Here is a 16,428-nt window from a genome sequence, read left to right on the forward strand (position 1 = left end):
TGCATTTCAAAGTTAATTCTTCCATTTAAAGGCAGAAAAAGAAAACTCTGAGATTTAATAATGAAAGCCTTACCAAGTCAATGATGTGCTTTCGTTTCTGTTGTGCTACATTAAGTCTAGAGTAAATTCACTAATTTAATTAAATTCAAATTTACAGAATATTGGATCAGTAGAATTTATCCCATTGATCTTAATGAGTTTTACTAGGCTAATATTAAACAAACAACAAGTGATATGTGAGGTCTTTTGCATCTGTTTGCAAAAAAGCAAACACTTAGTTACATCTAAAATAACCTTCTAACCTTGCACAGCCTGCTCCAATCTTCAGTGCACTCTTGCCGAAATCCAGCAGTAAAAGCTCCCAGATATGCTATCACACCAGCTGATATCAGAATGTCTCCTGTCAAATTATCATACGTGTCTTGAAGATCATTTGCAGCATCACTCCACCTATGCCAAGCAGAAAATACAGGAAAAAAAAATGGTGCCAAAACCTCCACAGTAATGATACTGATGATAAAAATCTACCTTTTTTGTTGTTGTTCATCTTAACTTCAGGTGGAGAATAAGGACAATATGTTTATGTATTTTACTCTAATTCTGAAGACTTCCTCTACAATTCTCCTGATGTTGCTGCCCATAGTTTTACATTACAAACAATTAGGAATCTTTCAAGGGCCCACTGTTACACTCTACAGTGACACAGTCCTGTGACAGAGGTATAGCACTAAGGGCTTAGAAAACTGTGCAAATTCTATTTCTGCAACAGCTGTTACATCTGACATTTGAACTTTACACTGACCTTGATTTCTCTCCACCAAGGCCTCCAATCAACTGCTTTGCTCGTTCTAATTTTTTAGCACACAGATCAACCTGTAATTCTAAATGAGTCTTTTCTTCAATTTTCTCAGTGAAAGTTTGTTCCAAAGCAGCCAGATCATTTTCCACAGCCGCAAGTTCTTCTCTCTTCTGATTCAAGACTGTCAGCATCTCTTCTAAGGACTGCTCTGCCTCTCTTAAACGATCTTTCTTGGGTGCAACCACCTATTTGATTACAACCAATACACACACACTTGAAACACATTTTCCTAACTTTATTATTTAACACAATGCTTAGGATGAATATAACAAACAAAGGTAAGACTCCATAGCACTGAGGGACTAGGATTAAAAACGCACCTTTACAACCCTGTCGTACACCTCCATTGCCGCAATCCATTTACATAAACCCTCTGCTGCGGAGGAAGCTCTAGCCACCTTTTGTGGATCAAACTCGGGATTAGTCAAATATTCATCCCGAATCTTCTGCATGATAGCTGCCTGGATAACAAAAGCATTATAGCTCAAAGTCTTATGGCTGACACAGTAAAATTACACTGATTGCCATTTCTCTACGTAATGAAAAAAGAAAGAACTACTCAGTATTAATTGCGGTAGAAATCAGTGCTCATGTGTTAGTTTTGATTTTCCTGTCATGCTTTGTGGTCTTTCCATGTTTCCATTCTAATCTTATTCTTATCCTTTATAATCACATATTTGGGTGTCTTCCGTGTGGCGGCTACCTAAGTGCTAAGAGTACTGCAGTCCGACAGAAGCCTCAATTTATGCTGTCCCTTGTGCAAAACGTGCTAATTTCATTATTTGCTATCTTTTCCAAACCTCATTTAGTTTCCCCTAAACTGAGCAAATGGCAAGATACTTTTGGACAGCAAGGCCTCTGGGGGAGATGGTTGTATTTCAAACAAAGTTATATAACTAGTACGTTTCTGCATTTATTGTATATTATTGTGTATCTTCTAGTATACCCATTTTGTCATCATTCATTAAACCAAAACAATATAATCAGAAAAAGTCACTAAGAGCACCAATGTTGGCAGTTATTTAAATATAGAAAAGTGTATAATGTCAGAGTAATTGATTTAGAAAAACTAGTATAAAATAATAATAAAAAAGGCATTAAAAGGTTAGACAGGGATCAAATGTTCTCTGGTTGCACAAAAAAAACCCAACCAAAATCCAAAACAGAATACATAACATGAGGCTATAACGATCCATTCTCAAAAGAAACAGGAGGAGATAGCTCTTCATATCACTTAGAACAGACCACTGAAACACTTTTAAAAATATCTTGTAGACACAGAAAACTTACACGGGCTTAAGGGGACTAGAGAAACTGGACAAGAACGATCCACTGAAAGCTACTAAACACACAGAAACTACAACCAGCTTTGGAAATTCTTTGTTTAAAGTGCCAAGGACTGGAAGAATATTTGAAGAAATTATCAAACATACTGTTCCTACTCCTTCCAAGGCACCTGCTTATGGCCAGTTTTGCACACAGGATAACGGGCAGGACTGACTACTCTGATGCAGTTTTTTATGTGCTATTTTCACCTTTTGCTGAGATGCCGCCTATGAATTGCAAAGTTAGAAATGTTTGGGCACAGAAGGACATTTCATTTAAATAGAAGACAGGCTGTATAGAAGCTGCAGAAATTCCTACAGGGGATTCTAAAATCTTCTGAAATGTCACTTAGAAGGCTCAACCTCAGGAATTTTGGCTCACTTGCCATGACCATACTCATCCTACGGAGATACTCTATCATATTGTAAAGAAGCCTGTTTATAACAGAAGTTGACTAATGGGCCAAATGGGGCCTCTGGTATAGTATTTTCTAATTTTATTTATTTTTCCTGCAAGAAAGTGTCTACATGGTAAAAGTCACTGAAAAAACAGACTTAAATCTTACTGGAATATTGTCCTTGTCATATTCTTTCAAATCCTTCAAGAAATTTATGTCACCGAGCAGTTTCTTGCTTGGACCCCAGTAATCCAAAATCTACAAAACAGTAGGAAATATCAAGCTTTAAAACAAATACACAAAAAAAAATGACAAATCTCTTTTAGTTAAAACTCATGCATATTTAATACTCATGACCTTATATCTCCTTGAGATATCAATAAAGCAAAAAGTCTATCACATCAAATATTTCCCCTGAACCACATCTGAAGCCAAAAACTGAAGAGTTACATATTTTCTATATACAAGTACAGTAAAGTAAATTGAACTCTTTGCACATTACAGAACTTAGAAAATCTGGGATTCTGGAAGTTTTCAGTAATACAACAGATGAAGGCTGTAAGTACTTGCCTACTTTAGTGGACTTTAGGTGATCTCATTTATTGAACAAGTGCCCTGTGTTGAAAACAGCACGAATTCAACTTTTATTTGAAACTACCGTCTGCCGTTTTACCTTGTGTCCAGGCCTTAACGGATCTGGAATTTTTTCAGGTTTTATGTCTTTCATGACACAGACAGCAGCCATAACAAGTTTGATACCAGAGGGAGGATTTTTCATTGATTTGACAATTGATATATCAGAAGGCTAAAATAAAAATCACATTAAAAAATTATGACAAATGTTACACCTTTTTCACCACTAAGATATATAAACTAACAGAAAAAATGTGGAATTATTACACTATTACCAATGAACATAATTATATAGGACTTTTAGGAGTGACAGTACAGTGTTAGCAAAACAATTAACAATATCCAACTACATATTCTATGCAGGGGAAATAAAAATGAAATAAATGCTACTAACTGTGAACTAATGATTAATTAAAATTATGTTTTAAAAAGTCAGGTCAGAATATTTTTTATACACTCACCTAAGTGTCATCTAAGATATCTCACATACTTCATAACTCGTACTAAACTACCTTTTCCTACAATACTAAATTCCTGCAGGACTGTCTTGATAATACTGGCTTCAGGTCATGTGTAAGTCATGACAAGGAAAAAACCTTTAACACAAAGATCCAGATAATTCTTAGCTATATGCAAATGTCATGTTATACAACAGCAGTCAACATGAACTTAGCTGAAAGAGGAAATTCAGCTGATACCACTACTGGTAACTTCAGGCTTTGGCTACTTTTCACGAAAGTGAATTCTTGTAAATAAATATTTTTTTTAATACCCTCTCCCCCTTTGTATTCTCAACACATGAAGAGCAAATACATCAAATAATGACTGTAAAGGTCCTCTCCTTGGCCAAAATGGAAGAAAACCACTTCTGAACATTTTTCAAATTCTGTTCATTTTAGTGCATTTTGTCCTAAATGGAAATTTCATCACGTTAAATAACCCCTTTGAAATGCTGAAGCTTAGTTCAGCTTGCCTTCAAAGTATCAAGAGCCTCAAGTGCAGCTTCCATGGCTGGGATTGCCTCTGCCAGGTCACTTTCACATTCATTTTTCAATTTCTGAGCTTCTTCAGCCTTTTCTGTAGCAATTTCTTCATCTGCTTTTACAGTTTTCCTTTTTTGTTCTACTTGTGCAGATTCTATTTCTATAGTCTAAAGAAAAACACATGCGTGAGGTTCTTATTAAGCAATAAATGATTAAATCAGATGAAGTTTTCTAGTATAGCACTTACGGAACACTAAAATATAAAGAGAGTATTTCAATATTTTCAGTTTATTTGAAGGGAATAATTTGTCTCTTGGCATAATGCGACATCATCATGGAGCTTTAACAGCAGGTAAGCTGCGTGAAATCAGACTACTGTCAATAAAACGCAGTTAAAAAATGTTTCAAGTTTAGAAGACAAGCATCTCCATGTTTGTGCATCAGGCTGCAACTAAAAACGTACTAGCTTTTACAGTGAGTTGTCATAGCTTCATAGACATAATATTGACTGCTGATAGTTGTTTTTTAGTGATGAATCAAGCCTTCATCCAAGTATTCCCTTTTCAGTTCTACATAAGTGATATCTAATTTTCTTAGAGGTTTGTAAGAGTAGGTAGAAGAGAGACCATTGTACCTGTAAAACACTTAAAAATCATAAGCAAGTGCATAAAAACATCAATCAAATCTTGCTTTTTTATGAGGTAATAGTAACATACTAGATAAGTGTATTTTCAGAAGTCAGAATTTTGAAAAACACCTAAGCGATCGGTTTCTATATCCCACTCAATTTCTATTAAGTGAATTATTTTTAGGATCATTTTGCAAATCAAGTCTATAATCCTTGACCAAAATAGACTGTGCAAAACTCTTCCTATTTATTTTGTACACTGAGGAATTGTTAGTGGTTTTTGCAATGTTTGTGAATGATCTTGGGAAATCCATTCTAACCACTATTAGCACAGAAGTTCCTCTAACACCCTTCAGCATGGAGCATAGGCAAGGACCATATCTTACACAAAGAACATAATTTTCTTCCAGTTCTAAGGATATAAGCACAACTAGTGAAAAGTTTCACTATATTGCAAATCCCAGTAAACAAGAAGTGAGCTCAAAAACCTGAACTCCACTCTTATTTTCCAACACATATCAGCAACCTTATATGGACATATTCTTTAGAATCTGTCTACAACCATCTGAGCTAGAAGTACGTTGTACAATTAAGACTCCTGATTCAAAGGTCATTATTACAAAGGTGAAATTACGTATCCCAAGAATACACAAGCTTACATTAAAACCCACAGTTGTATTTGCATAACTCTACCTTCATCATTTTTTCATTATCCAATTTAGCCTCTTCCAGTTTGGGCTGCAGCTGAACTAGTTCTTGTTTCATCTCACCAACCTACACATATGCAAAAGAATTAGGAATCGTAAGTGCCAAGTACCATTTCCAGCAATTTCTATAAAATCTAGACTTTACCTAAGGACTAATTTATTGACAGAAGGAAATAACATTCTGTTTCAAATCAAAACACTTCAGAGATGTAGTTTTATGTCATATGTACAATCTCTAATTTTAAGAACTGTGCTCACTTATAGTCACCCATTAATCACTCAGGAAAGGGAAGCTGTGTTCGTGTTCATACACTGCTTAGCGATACACGCTTAGAGTTCTGCGGCCTCTAACACAACTGCTATGACTGCAGGGAGGTACAGGCAAAACACATTTCTTGTTTTACTACTGAAGACAGAACTAGACGAGATCTGAAGTAATGCTTTTGACTGACTTTTCCAGGGAAAGACTTGCTTTTGCCAAACATTTTGTATTTTCATTTCAGTTTTCTCCTACATCACCTGTGACTCAGCAAAAGCTAGTTTGTCTAGTCCATTTATGTATTTCTTCTTGGCTTTCATTACAGCGTCTCGTTTCTGTGTAAGAAGTTTCCGGAAGGCAGCAATAAACTCAAGATAAGAAGTAGGAGTGACATAATTATGGCGTCCCAGACTTTGCAAGAACCTATTAAAAAAAAAAAAAGGTTTAAAAAAAGTACCTTTAAATTTTGTTTTCTTTTTGTAGTTTAATGATTGTTAGCAAAGCTATGTAACTGTCTGACAAATAGCAGAAGTATACAATTTCAACAATTTTATTTAATGTTTTTATGCAGGCAGATAGTATACATTAAGACAGAAATGAGCAGTAATGAATCTCAATTGCCTACTATTTTGCTGTTTCTTACCTCTATAAGTTCAACTTTTGAGTTCTCTACTGCTCAACTTACTACTTTCAGCAGCATTAGATTTTCCCTAATGAGTTATTTTCAAAAGAAACAGACTGACCTTTCAGAGAGTGACAAAACGGAAGTATGAAAGTATTTACAGATGGGCACAACTTCCTGACGCTCACTGTCTCTGAGCTGAAGTGTTTCTAAGAACTTGTCAGCCACACTTTCAAGGGCATCTTCAGGCCACGGCTGAGTGAGAAGTGAGGAGAAGCATTTGTAAGATTTAGCTGTTAGCGGTCTTCATATTTTAAAAACAATTTTTACCATTCAAAACACCAGAATCCGACACGCTAGTTCCAACTACACCTTAAGAATAATGAACAATAAGGTTAGGTCAGGCAGCAAGGTCACTACTCTTTTCTGGAAACTCCCGGCTGAACTAGTTAAAAGCTACATATTGCCATTCTATCCAAACATTTCTGTGTCTATGTTATCCTTTGGCAGAAAAGTTGATGTGAGCACCAGGCGAAGCTACAGAGCTAACTACACTTTACTGAGAGTAATGCAAATCACACTGAGGAGCGTTAACGACAGTAATCTTCCAAGTTTTACCCTGCTATAAGATACACTCATAAGCAATAGGACTTGTATTTGCCAGTCATTCCCATGATGCTGAATCTGCTTAACAGGCAGCAGAAATTTTACAATCATGTTGAAATGAGGTTTCACTAGCGCTTTAAAACATACGCATTATGTGATAAAAAGAGAAGTTACCAATGCCAAACTGAGACTATTCATTACCTCAGAAATGTCAAAGTTGTAGCAAAAAAGATTGAGTTTGTTTAGTTGTAGAAATATTGAGAACATGCATCAAAAAGTTCCCAAAATAGTACAAAAAACCCCACCCCATGGAGTACTTCTGTATAGAAGACAAGAGAAAATTTAACAGGATATGAAAATACAGGTAGTGTTGTTAGAACACTGAATTAGTTTGTTGATGAAATAATAAAAATGTTTTCACATACCTGGAACCAATCAATAGTACAGCAGTTGATAAGTGAGGGAAATTGTCTCAGACGATTGCGGAAAGCATCTCCAACTGGGCTGAACGCTACCACAATATGGAGATTTTCTTTGCAGACGTTCACAAAAAATGCAAACAAGGCCAAGGGACTGAGTTCTTCATGTTTATTGACAGCCTGAGCTGTTGCATGAACACCCTTAGGAATAATACACAGAATAAAAACTGTTAGATAGTTCTCATTAAGCACTTCTGAAGTCCTATAGCCATCATGCTAATGATAGCATCACCATGAAATAAATTTTTTATTGATAAATGAAAAAGGTAGTATAAATTAGAAAATCATATCAACTAGTAAGTATTATTTGAGAATAGGATTACAACATTTATCTGTGACCCTGACAACTCATCCTAGAAATTATCATTTGCTGCTTTGAGAATATCAGAATACAGCAGAACAAAAACTCAAAATAAATCCCAAGTTCCACATGGATAAAAGATATTAAGATGAGACACAGGATTAAGACACATTCCGAAAAATCAAAATTCATAACTAAGTCTCTCAAGAAATAAAGAACCAAAGCCTACTAATGATAAATACAACTATCTGGCTTAATTACAGTTGATCTTCAGTCACTCAAAGCTTTGTGAGATACAAACATATAAGGCAAAGAACTACTCTCATTACACAAAAGCCACTAAAAGAAAAGCAAATGTTTTTGTCATAATCTATGCTTTAAGTGCCATGTAAGTCCCCCAAACAGCATTTCAAGACACTGACTAGCAACTTTTTTAGCTTTAATATTATAGCAAAACATGTTGTAATTATAGTGGAAGATTTAAGTTTCAAACAATGAAACTATGTCAAAACTAAAGACTACTTCATAAAAATATTATTTTACGTATTTATTTATATACATATTTATACATTGTTCATTTATTAATTAACAATCCATGAAACACTGACTACAAACCCCTAAAACTCAAACTATTCTTCCACATTTGACATAATTCTGCAATTAAAATAAGTGATAAAAATTAGTTTAGCAGCAAAAGAGTAGCAGTGGAAATATTTTGGCAGAGCAGATTTAAATGAGTAAAACCAAGTTTGTTCCACTTAGCATATTATGGATAGTTACCAAGTTCCAGCATACACCAATTGAATTTATTTGTACAAACTGTAAAACTCCAAAAGAGTCACATTATCTTTGTTATTATATACCTGGCAAGAATAAAACAGTGATAGATAAGAATTATTAGAGACAATATTCTAACTTCTTTGCAAAACGCATGAAGTGCAGGTATCACCATGCTCCATAATTTAAGTGTGAGAAAAAAACAATAAAATAACATTTATCAAGTGATACAGCTATTTTAATAAAGAACATTTGTGGGTGTACAAAAAAACCACTTGGAATGTCAGCTAGAAGCACATCTAGGTAATCTATTATTAACATACCACAGAGGTATGAAGACAGCACAGTGTACAGTTCCAAATACTGTTAGCTAACATTCAGTTTCCAACGTGATGTATACATCACCCAACCGGTGACTCCTATTTTGAAAATCCAAGCCTGATTTTCACTAGAATTTTTTTTTAATGTCCCAAGTACATTGCATCTTTACTTCTGAGATGGAATTTATGGAGCACCCTTCTCCAACTTCTCTCTGAGTAGAATGTCAAGACTATGAATTTCTGTCTAACAATGGCCCCGTCCCCTAGACAGCAGGAGTCTATCGACAAAGACGGGTTGTATTTTCTCAAAAGATGTCTTTGTCCTGATCAGTGAAAAATTGATCAATGAAAGCTCCATGAAGTAGATTCTTCTGCACAATACACTGCAAAAAATAACTATGGCCACAGGGTATTCGAGAGCAATCAAAGTTCGAGCAATCAAAGTTCCCTTCACGCACAACTTAATGTGTTTGTGAACAGAATGCTAGGCCCATTTACTAATAACTGGCTGATTTATCTAAAGTCTCAAAAAAAGTCACAGAATTAAGTGCACATATCCAAAAGTCACTCTTCACACTGAACTGACAAAATAGCTATAAAAAGTGACAGTAAAGAGAATTTATAAGGATACCTCTATAATTTCTTGTCTTTCATCTGCTGCAAAAATATTGGGTACCTCCCCAGTGTTGAGGATACTGTCAACATCTTCTAAAAAGCTTTCTTCTTTAATTTGTGCATCTGTGATTATAAACACAGTTTTCAAGCCTTTTACACCTGCGTTCTTCAGAAGACTCTAAAAATGCAAGAGAATTCAAATATAGTACATTCCAAGAAATCCTTCCTCAAAATGAAGTCAAAATGTACACAGGTTATTAACACTCACTTTCAGATCTTCTCTCCACTCATTTGTACTGTAGGTCTTTGAAATCTCCGGTTGAAAGACACACATTTTTGCCATGAATGCTGCTAGACGAGTCAAAGACTGACGTCCACTTCCTCCCGTTCCAACCAACAAAGCATTACCCCCTGGCTGCTTCAGAATACGGCTTATATGAGACAAATGTTCCAACATATACCTATATTTGAAACATGCTGATTACTGGAATGGCATGAAGACATTTATATTTGTGCACCTATAAATCTGTGAAAAGAGTACAGAAGTAGCATCTCCAAACAGATTTCTTACAGTGAGGTGGGGCTCGGGCAGGGAGAGGGCAAAAGACAGTGGGTCTGCACCACAAAGTATAATAAGACTCACAACTCCTCTGTTGTACAAATATCAGTATTTAGCTAAATTACAAATTACTACAAATTATTGAAAGGAATGGGCAATGGCAAGAACAGAAGCACTATATGGATAATGGTGTCAAAGAAAAAGAATATAAACAGAAATTTCCTACTCCTAAATCTAACAGTATTATCAGTTTTAACTTCCTTGAAGTATAACAATTTAAATACTTTTAAAGGAACAACGGGGGGAATAATGGGTTATATTAACAAATCTCTTCCTTCCCTCTGCCTCTGCCAGTGTTTTATAACTTACATGTGAAAGAGAGATTGGAACATCATCAGAACGTACCTGCACATTACTGAGAGTCCTATCTATTGTGAAAACACAAGCATCATTCGTCGTAATATGCAGCAAGCACAGGGTAGTTAAAGTAAGCTAAGCAGCAGTTAAAAGTGGTCTCAAAAAAAGTTAAGGCACTTTAAAAAGGATAAAGTCTTGTTTATTTTTACTCGTTAGAAAAATAAAGGAGTCAAATCCAGATGATATCTATGAGGTTGGAGTCTAAGGCTACAGCCAGACATGCTCTCCTGGCTGCTGTTCTGTGAGGTATCTGGGATACTGCTTCTACGCCCAGGAACTGGCCTCTGATGAGATGCTGCCAGCTCTTCAAACTCCCAGGATAGTTGTATATACAGTAGTATGTAGAGGTACTCACTGAACTAGACTGAAACAAACAGCTATTAGAAGTGTTTAAGCCAAGCCTAATCACCTTCATGGGGCATTTACATGTCACGTTACAATGGCAAACATGAAGAGGCAGTAATCTCTAGTAACAGGGAAAAAGGAAGACACCTAATCCATCTCAGTTGTAGCTCTGCCTGATCATTAGTTAAGGTAACAAGAGCAGCCCACGGGAGTCTGCACTTTCACAGGATTAGCTGCAACAGCAGGCTGGGCACACAGCCCCAAGGGGGGTATGGCTGTGCTGCCCAGTAACAGAGCAGATGGATGGCTCTGATCATCTCACTCAGCACCTCACAATCTTAGAATCCCTCTCCTTGGCGAACTGGAAGTTTGGGTGGCTGCAGGAAGAACTGACATCCACCTTCACTGTTAACAGAGGCCTAGTGGAAGTAGAGTACCCGCCTGATTTAGTGCACAATGTTTCTTTAACAACCAAAGAGTATGTCCAAAGATCCTTAGGAGAAAAATTTTCTATCCAAACTACTTTTGGATAGGAAAGGCAGAGGCATCCATCCAAAGAGGTGTAATACCACAAACACTTTTGTGGATGCATAAAGGTGAGGAGATATACAAAACTCACAGCGAATAAAATCTGACAGACTGAATTACCAACTACTGCTTAAAGCTCTTGCTACAGACTGTATGCACCTGAAAACTACAAGATTCATTCTTGTTTTGTGGGTTTGATTATATTCATCCAGACACTGCTCCACAACATCGCCAAACTGCTGAATGCTTGGAATTTCAACATAAAGCTTTTCATCTTCCTCAAGTTCTGTAATCATGTAGTCACCAAAAAACAAATTTCTCATGTCCTCTTCTGTTACCTAGGGTAAATATTGAACAAATTATGAAGTCACATTTAACATTCTATGAACACATTCCTCACTTTCTAATTCCTCATTAGAAAACAAATGAGAATTTAGACAAATACTCCAGACACAAGCCTCATGAAACACTTTGACTCACAGGCAACACCCACCCCAAAATTCTCTACTGCCTATATTAAACAATACACCTACTCTTAACAAGATCTTGGGACAGATTTGGCTCAAATAGCCTTTAACAGTCTCATAATCATGACCTTCAGATTACACCAAATTTATACAGATGTACATTCAGCAATTTTCAATGTATTATTAAATAGGTAAGATTTCAAATTTATTTCTTCTATATGTCAATGAAATGACAGGGGAAAACAAAATGAAAAACAGAAGAAAGAAAGACAAGACATACAATATAACATGATTCTACAATATTTTAAATACTAAAGTTTCATAACAATTACAGAATGCTGTTTATGACACAGTAACTCAGTCACAGGCTAAATTTAAATAGAGAATGTTTCTTTATCTTGTAAATCAAGTCTCTGGAGTTCACTTGAGAGCATTCATACTTGCATTTCTCCTTACAGGCACAGTACTACACATAGATCCCAGTTACTTTAGTGATTTAAAAATTACTCTGGTCATTTCTGTTATTCACCACTGCCCAAAGATTCAGCATGTGCTGCTGTGACATTTTTTTTTAAAAGTTGCTCTGCTGACCTACTGATTAACTGGATCCTTTATTTCTGTGTGCAGACAGCTAGGAGCTTAATAAAACACTGCTTCATAACCTGAATTTTATAAAAGATACATATCCAGGGGTTTTTTTAGTAAATCTGAAAAAACCATACTATTTTTTTTAATTGAATAAGTTTTTGTTTCACTGTAAGATACACAAAATTATTCTATGGAAAAATACTAAGTTTACTCACATTTTAAATTGAATATTTTTTGAAAAGGATATTTATATACAACAGTTAAATCCCTCAAAACACATTTATTGATTTTTTTTGTCAGAGAAGCCATTTTGCCAAATTCAACTCAAATTTTCAAGCACATTTGACCCAAAACTTTGCTTATGATTGAGAAACTTTCTAGTCCTAAACTTATAACTAAAGTTTTTTTTCCAATAGGTTAAATCTGATACTCACAGGTGTCTCTCCTTGCTTCAGGTGTGCAAAAACTGAATCAAATGCTTCTTTGAAATGTTCTTTCACAATATCTTTCATTAAAGTGAACAACCAGGCTCTATCATTGTCTTCCACTAGACGGTCATAGAAGACACGAAATACCTCATGTACAAACAGTCGAATCATTCCATGTTTGCTTTCAACTGATTTTCTCTTAATGAGCAAGCAGCCATGGATAACACGTGAAAAGTCACGCAGGTTGAATGTATAATGAGATTTGGCTGGTGTGGGCAAAAGATTTTTGATGGCTTCCTTATACACCTTAAGAAAATAACAGCAAAAAAGAACAAAGTCAACAAGACAGTAACACTGACTGTATTATTATAATAAAAGTCATGCCTTCTAAAACTGTTTCTCCAAGAAAAATATTTCATACTTAATAAAACCCTAATAATGTCTAAAGATCTCAATGTGCTCTATCAGATGAACCTCATGGAGTTCTGGAACAAACATGTACTACTAATTTAACTGCAAATGGGAAAAATAATTGTAGCAAGTCTAAAGAAATCTGTTGTAGGACCAGAAATAGCACTGAGATCTCTTGACATCCTTCAATTTTATATCTTCTCCCAAGTGAAGGATTGAATGATATGTAACGATAACTTCCTAGATTTTCAATTGTTTAAATCTATCTGTTTGCATGTCTACAGATTACTCAAAAAATAAAAAGAGTCATGAAGGAATAGGCAGATCAAGAAAAGTATGAATGTTTTGCTCTAATCTGGAATGCATCAGGTCTTATTAGTTCATGCTGTTATATAGAAACTATCATTTCTTATGACACTGAGCATAAATAATATGCTGAAGTGAAGGCTGAAAGAGAAAACTTCTAATCTGTCATAAGCCAAGACAATTAGCAAACATCATGCTGCTAAAAAATAACAACAAACAGTACAGAAGAATCAAGGGTTACAGGCTTGACTATACTCATGGTACCAACTACACAGTTGTCCTGCATCCAAAGCCAATTCCAAAGCCCAGTTCTTCTATTATACTTTAATCCTAGGAGTTGGAGGGTATTGCTTATCAGGACAAAGATTCCTGTCAGAACAGATTCTCCAGCAAGCAAACATCTAAATGCCCAACAGTATAAACAAAATTTGGTAACATCTGATGAGAAATACCTGCATGATCATATTAAAAGATAACACTGAAATTGATCTAGAGATGTTGAAATTGGTCTAAGATGTATCCTGATAAAACTGAATGTTTTAAATATATAGGAAAATGCATTAAGTTCACTGGTAGCTACTACTATTGCTTGCTATTTAAAGAAGCAGAATTTGTGCATTTCTTGTGATTTACTTGCTTATTTGTTTGTTTTGGAAGGATTAATTGAACCCACAAAAAGATTTCTAGTGGCAGTAGTCAGGCAGCCTTGTGATTCATATATTGAATGTGTTACCTACCAACAGTTCTGAAACACGAGCTCTCCAAGTCCTTGGAGTGAGATGGATTCAGACCTCAGTATGTCTTTGGGTATAGGCAGAACTAACGGACAAGTCTGAGGAAGGCCTCAGTTCTGCAGAACAAAGTCACACCCTCTACAGAAATTCAGCCGTTTGGTTTTGCCTTTGAAGATAATCAGCTCTTCTGTCAGAATGTTTCATTGATCAAATATTAGCTACTTAATGCATCTCCAGGATGAATACTTATGGTGGGCAATAGATCTGCTCACATGGCTAATGATTTCTGCTATATAATAAGCTAGAAAAGCTATACTTTGATATTAAGTCTGGAACTTAATCCTTCTTTGCAAAAATGACAGGAATTGCCGTTCCTATGGTTACGTGTATGGTGCACTGCAAATGAGATACTTGCTAAAATAAGTAATACGGAACATCACAACACGTTGAAAAATTCCATACAGCTGGGCCTAACGGCTTTTGGTTTCAGAAGGTTTCTGTGATGTCTTTTGTCATACTGGAGCCATATCGTACAAAGCTGCATGTTTATGTTGGCTTTCTTAGTCTGCCATGATGTGGCCATAACTAGTATAAAACTGGGAGAGGGAGGAGGAAAGTGCGGAGGGTGATTTCTTCATTCTTAAGTCTTTTTGAGAAGGAATTTTGGAGGGGTTTTAATTGATGTTTTCATTTTGCCTTTGCATGTGACAGCTTCTTCTGCCTGTCTGATCCCAAAGAGATTCCAGTCTCATCTACGTCACATCATGTAAACACGTACTGTGAAGCCCATGCTAACACAATTTTCCTAGAATGAGAAGGTTACTGTAACAATAAAACTAAGACAATTTTGTCAAAGCAGATGAAGGTGCATGTTGAAAATAATAAGGAACAAAATATCTAAAATCTCTACTTCACCAGTTAAATTATTATAGAGCCTGTGGAACTTTACTGAACAAATTAAAAGAAATTTTCATTCAGTTATTTGCCTCTTACCTCTAAAGTGGCATTGACAATTTGATTTCCAACTGTGAGGAACTCAGTAGAAAATTCACTAGCCCGTAGGTAGAAAGCTACTATAGTAGAGAAGATGCGGACCATTGTTTCATCACTAAAAGGATTAATAGTGCAAATGTTGAAGTGTCGCAAAAATCGAGGAGTAACAGGATTCCTCCCACCACCTGGAGGTCCCATGGCAGCAAGTAACTGTATATCAGTAAGTGTAATTTTAGAGGTATCCTTTAAATCATACCTTCAAAATAAATTGCAAAGTGACATTTAAATATTTACAGATATAACATATTTGTTACTGCTTATTTATACTACAGAGTACTCTCTGCATGTGTAACATATGTACTTAAAAATACATTATACACTACAATTTTACATTTTTAAAAACAAGAAAAAACAAACACCCCAAAAGCCCCCCAAACCAAAAACAACTGGTCTTATAACTATGCCCCAGTTAATCTCAACACATCATTCTGGTCTGAAAGAAAGATTATCTATTTAAACCATGTTACACAAAAACTGACATGAAATTTCGAGCCAGGTATTTAAAATTAATGTAGTGAGATACATTATCTGTATTCAAGAGCAACACATATTCGAGCCTGGAATGACAAAAGCAAGAGTATTTGAGAAGTGCCTGGAATCACAAAATAATTTAGGAGTCCAGGCCAAAGCAGAACCAGAAGCCTCCAAGTCAGAGAAGACCTTTAGCTCATTTTTCTTCATGGCTATTACTAGATCTGATTTCACTGTTACTTTCAGATGCGATTTTGAGATGTTGTCTTATAAAAACAATATAAATAACCCTGCCAATTCACTCTGAGGAGGAAGAGGAAGGAAAGAAACAAGGAACTGCACTGGAAAAACACAGACATAAAGAAACTCAGGTGGAAAAGAATAGTCTTATTTACATATAAAAATCCTACTGAAGTTCAGCAATATAACCTTCTAAAAAACCCAAATTAATTTGAAGATCAAATTTCTAAATTGAAAAGTCACTTAACAAGCAACCGAGAAAGTTGCTTCAACTTCAAACAACACATTTTTATACTTAAATGTATAAAACTGCCTTAATATTTATAAAGCACTTTACAAAAAAACCCCCTGAAGTAAAATTCAAGTGAA

General features: G+C 35.5%; 1 protein-coding gene across 1 annotated transcript in view; it reads right to left on the reverse strand.

Moving 5' to 3' along the window:
• DNAH12 (dynein, axonemal, heavy chain 12) overlaps positions 1 to 16,428 on the reverse strand; it is a gene marked incomplete at its 5' end in the record, with an annotated part of 47,130 nt that overhangs the window by 17,252 nt on the left and 13,450 nt on the right. Inside the window, 15 exons of the mRNA XM_009870484.1 lie at positions 303 to 450; positions 803 to 1,044; positions 1,180 to 1,320; positions 2,751 to 2,840; positions 3,256 to 3,387; positions 4,189 to 4,365; positions 5,520 to 5,600; positions 6,053 to 6,215; positions 6,536 to 6,669; positions 7,446 to 7,640; positions 9,529 to 9,690; positions 9,781 to 9,973; positions 11,521 to 11,699; positions 12,851 to 13,150; positions 15,289 to 15,544. Coding sequence (XP_009868786.1) covers positions 303 to 450; positions 803 to 1,044; positions 1,180 to 1,320; positions 2,751 to 2,840; positions 3,256 to 3,387; positions 4,189 to 4,365; positions 5,520 to 5,600; positions 6,053 to 6,215; positions 6,536 to 6,669; positions 7,446 to 7,640; positions 9,529 to 9,690; positions 9,781 to 9,973; positions 11,521 to 11,699; positions 12,851 to 13,150; positions 15,289 to 15,544 — 2,593 coding nt within the window. The remainder of the gene's footprint in view (positions 1 to 302; positions 451 to 802; positions 1,045 to 1,179; positions 1,321 to 2,750; positions 2,841 to 3,255; positions 3,388 to 4,188; positions 4,366 to 5,519; positions 5,601 to 6,052; positions 6,216 to 6,535; positions 6,670 to 7,445; positions 7,641 to 9,528; positions 9,691 to 9,780; positions 9,974 to 11,520; positions 11,700 to 12,850; positions 13,151 to 15,288; positions 15,545 to 16,428) is intronic.

Source organism: Apaloderma vittatum, unplaced genomic scaffold (assembly GCF_000703405.1).
Source record: "Apaloderma vittatum isolate BGI_N311 unplaced genomic scaffold, ASM70340v1 scaffold19165, whole genome shotgun sequence".
NCBI lineage: Eukaryota > Metazoa > Chordata > Aves > Trogoniformes > Trogonidae > Apaloderma > Apaloderma vittatum.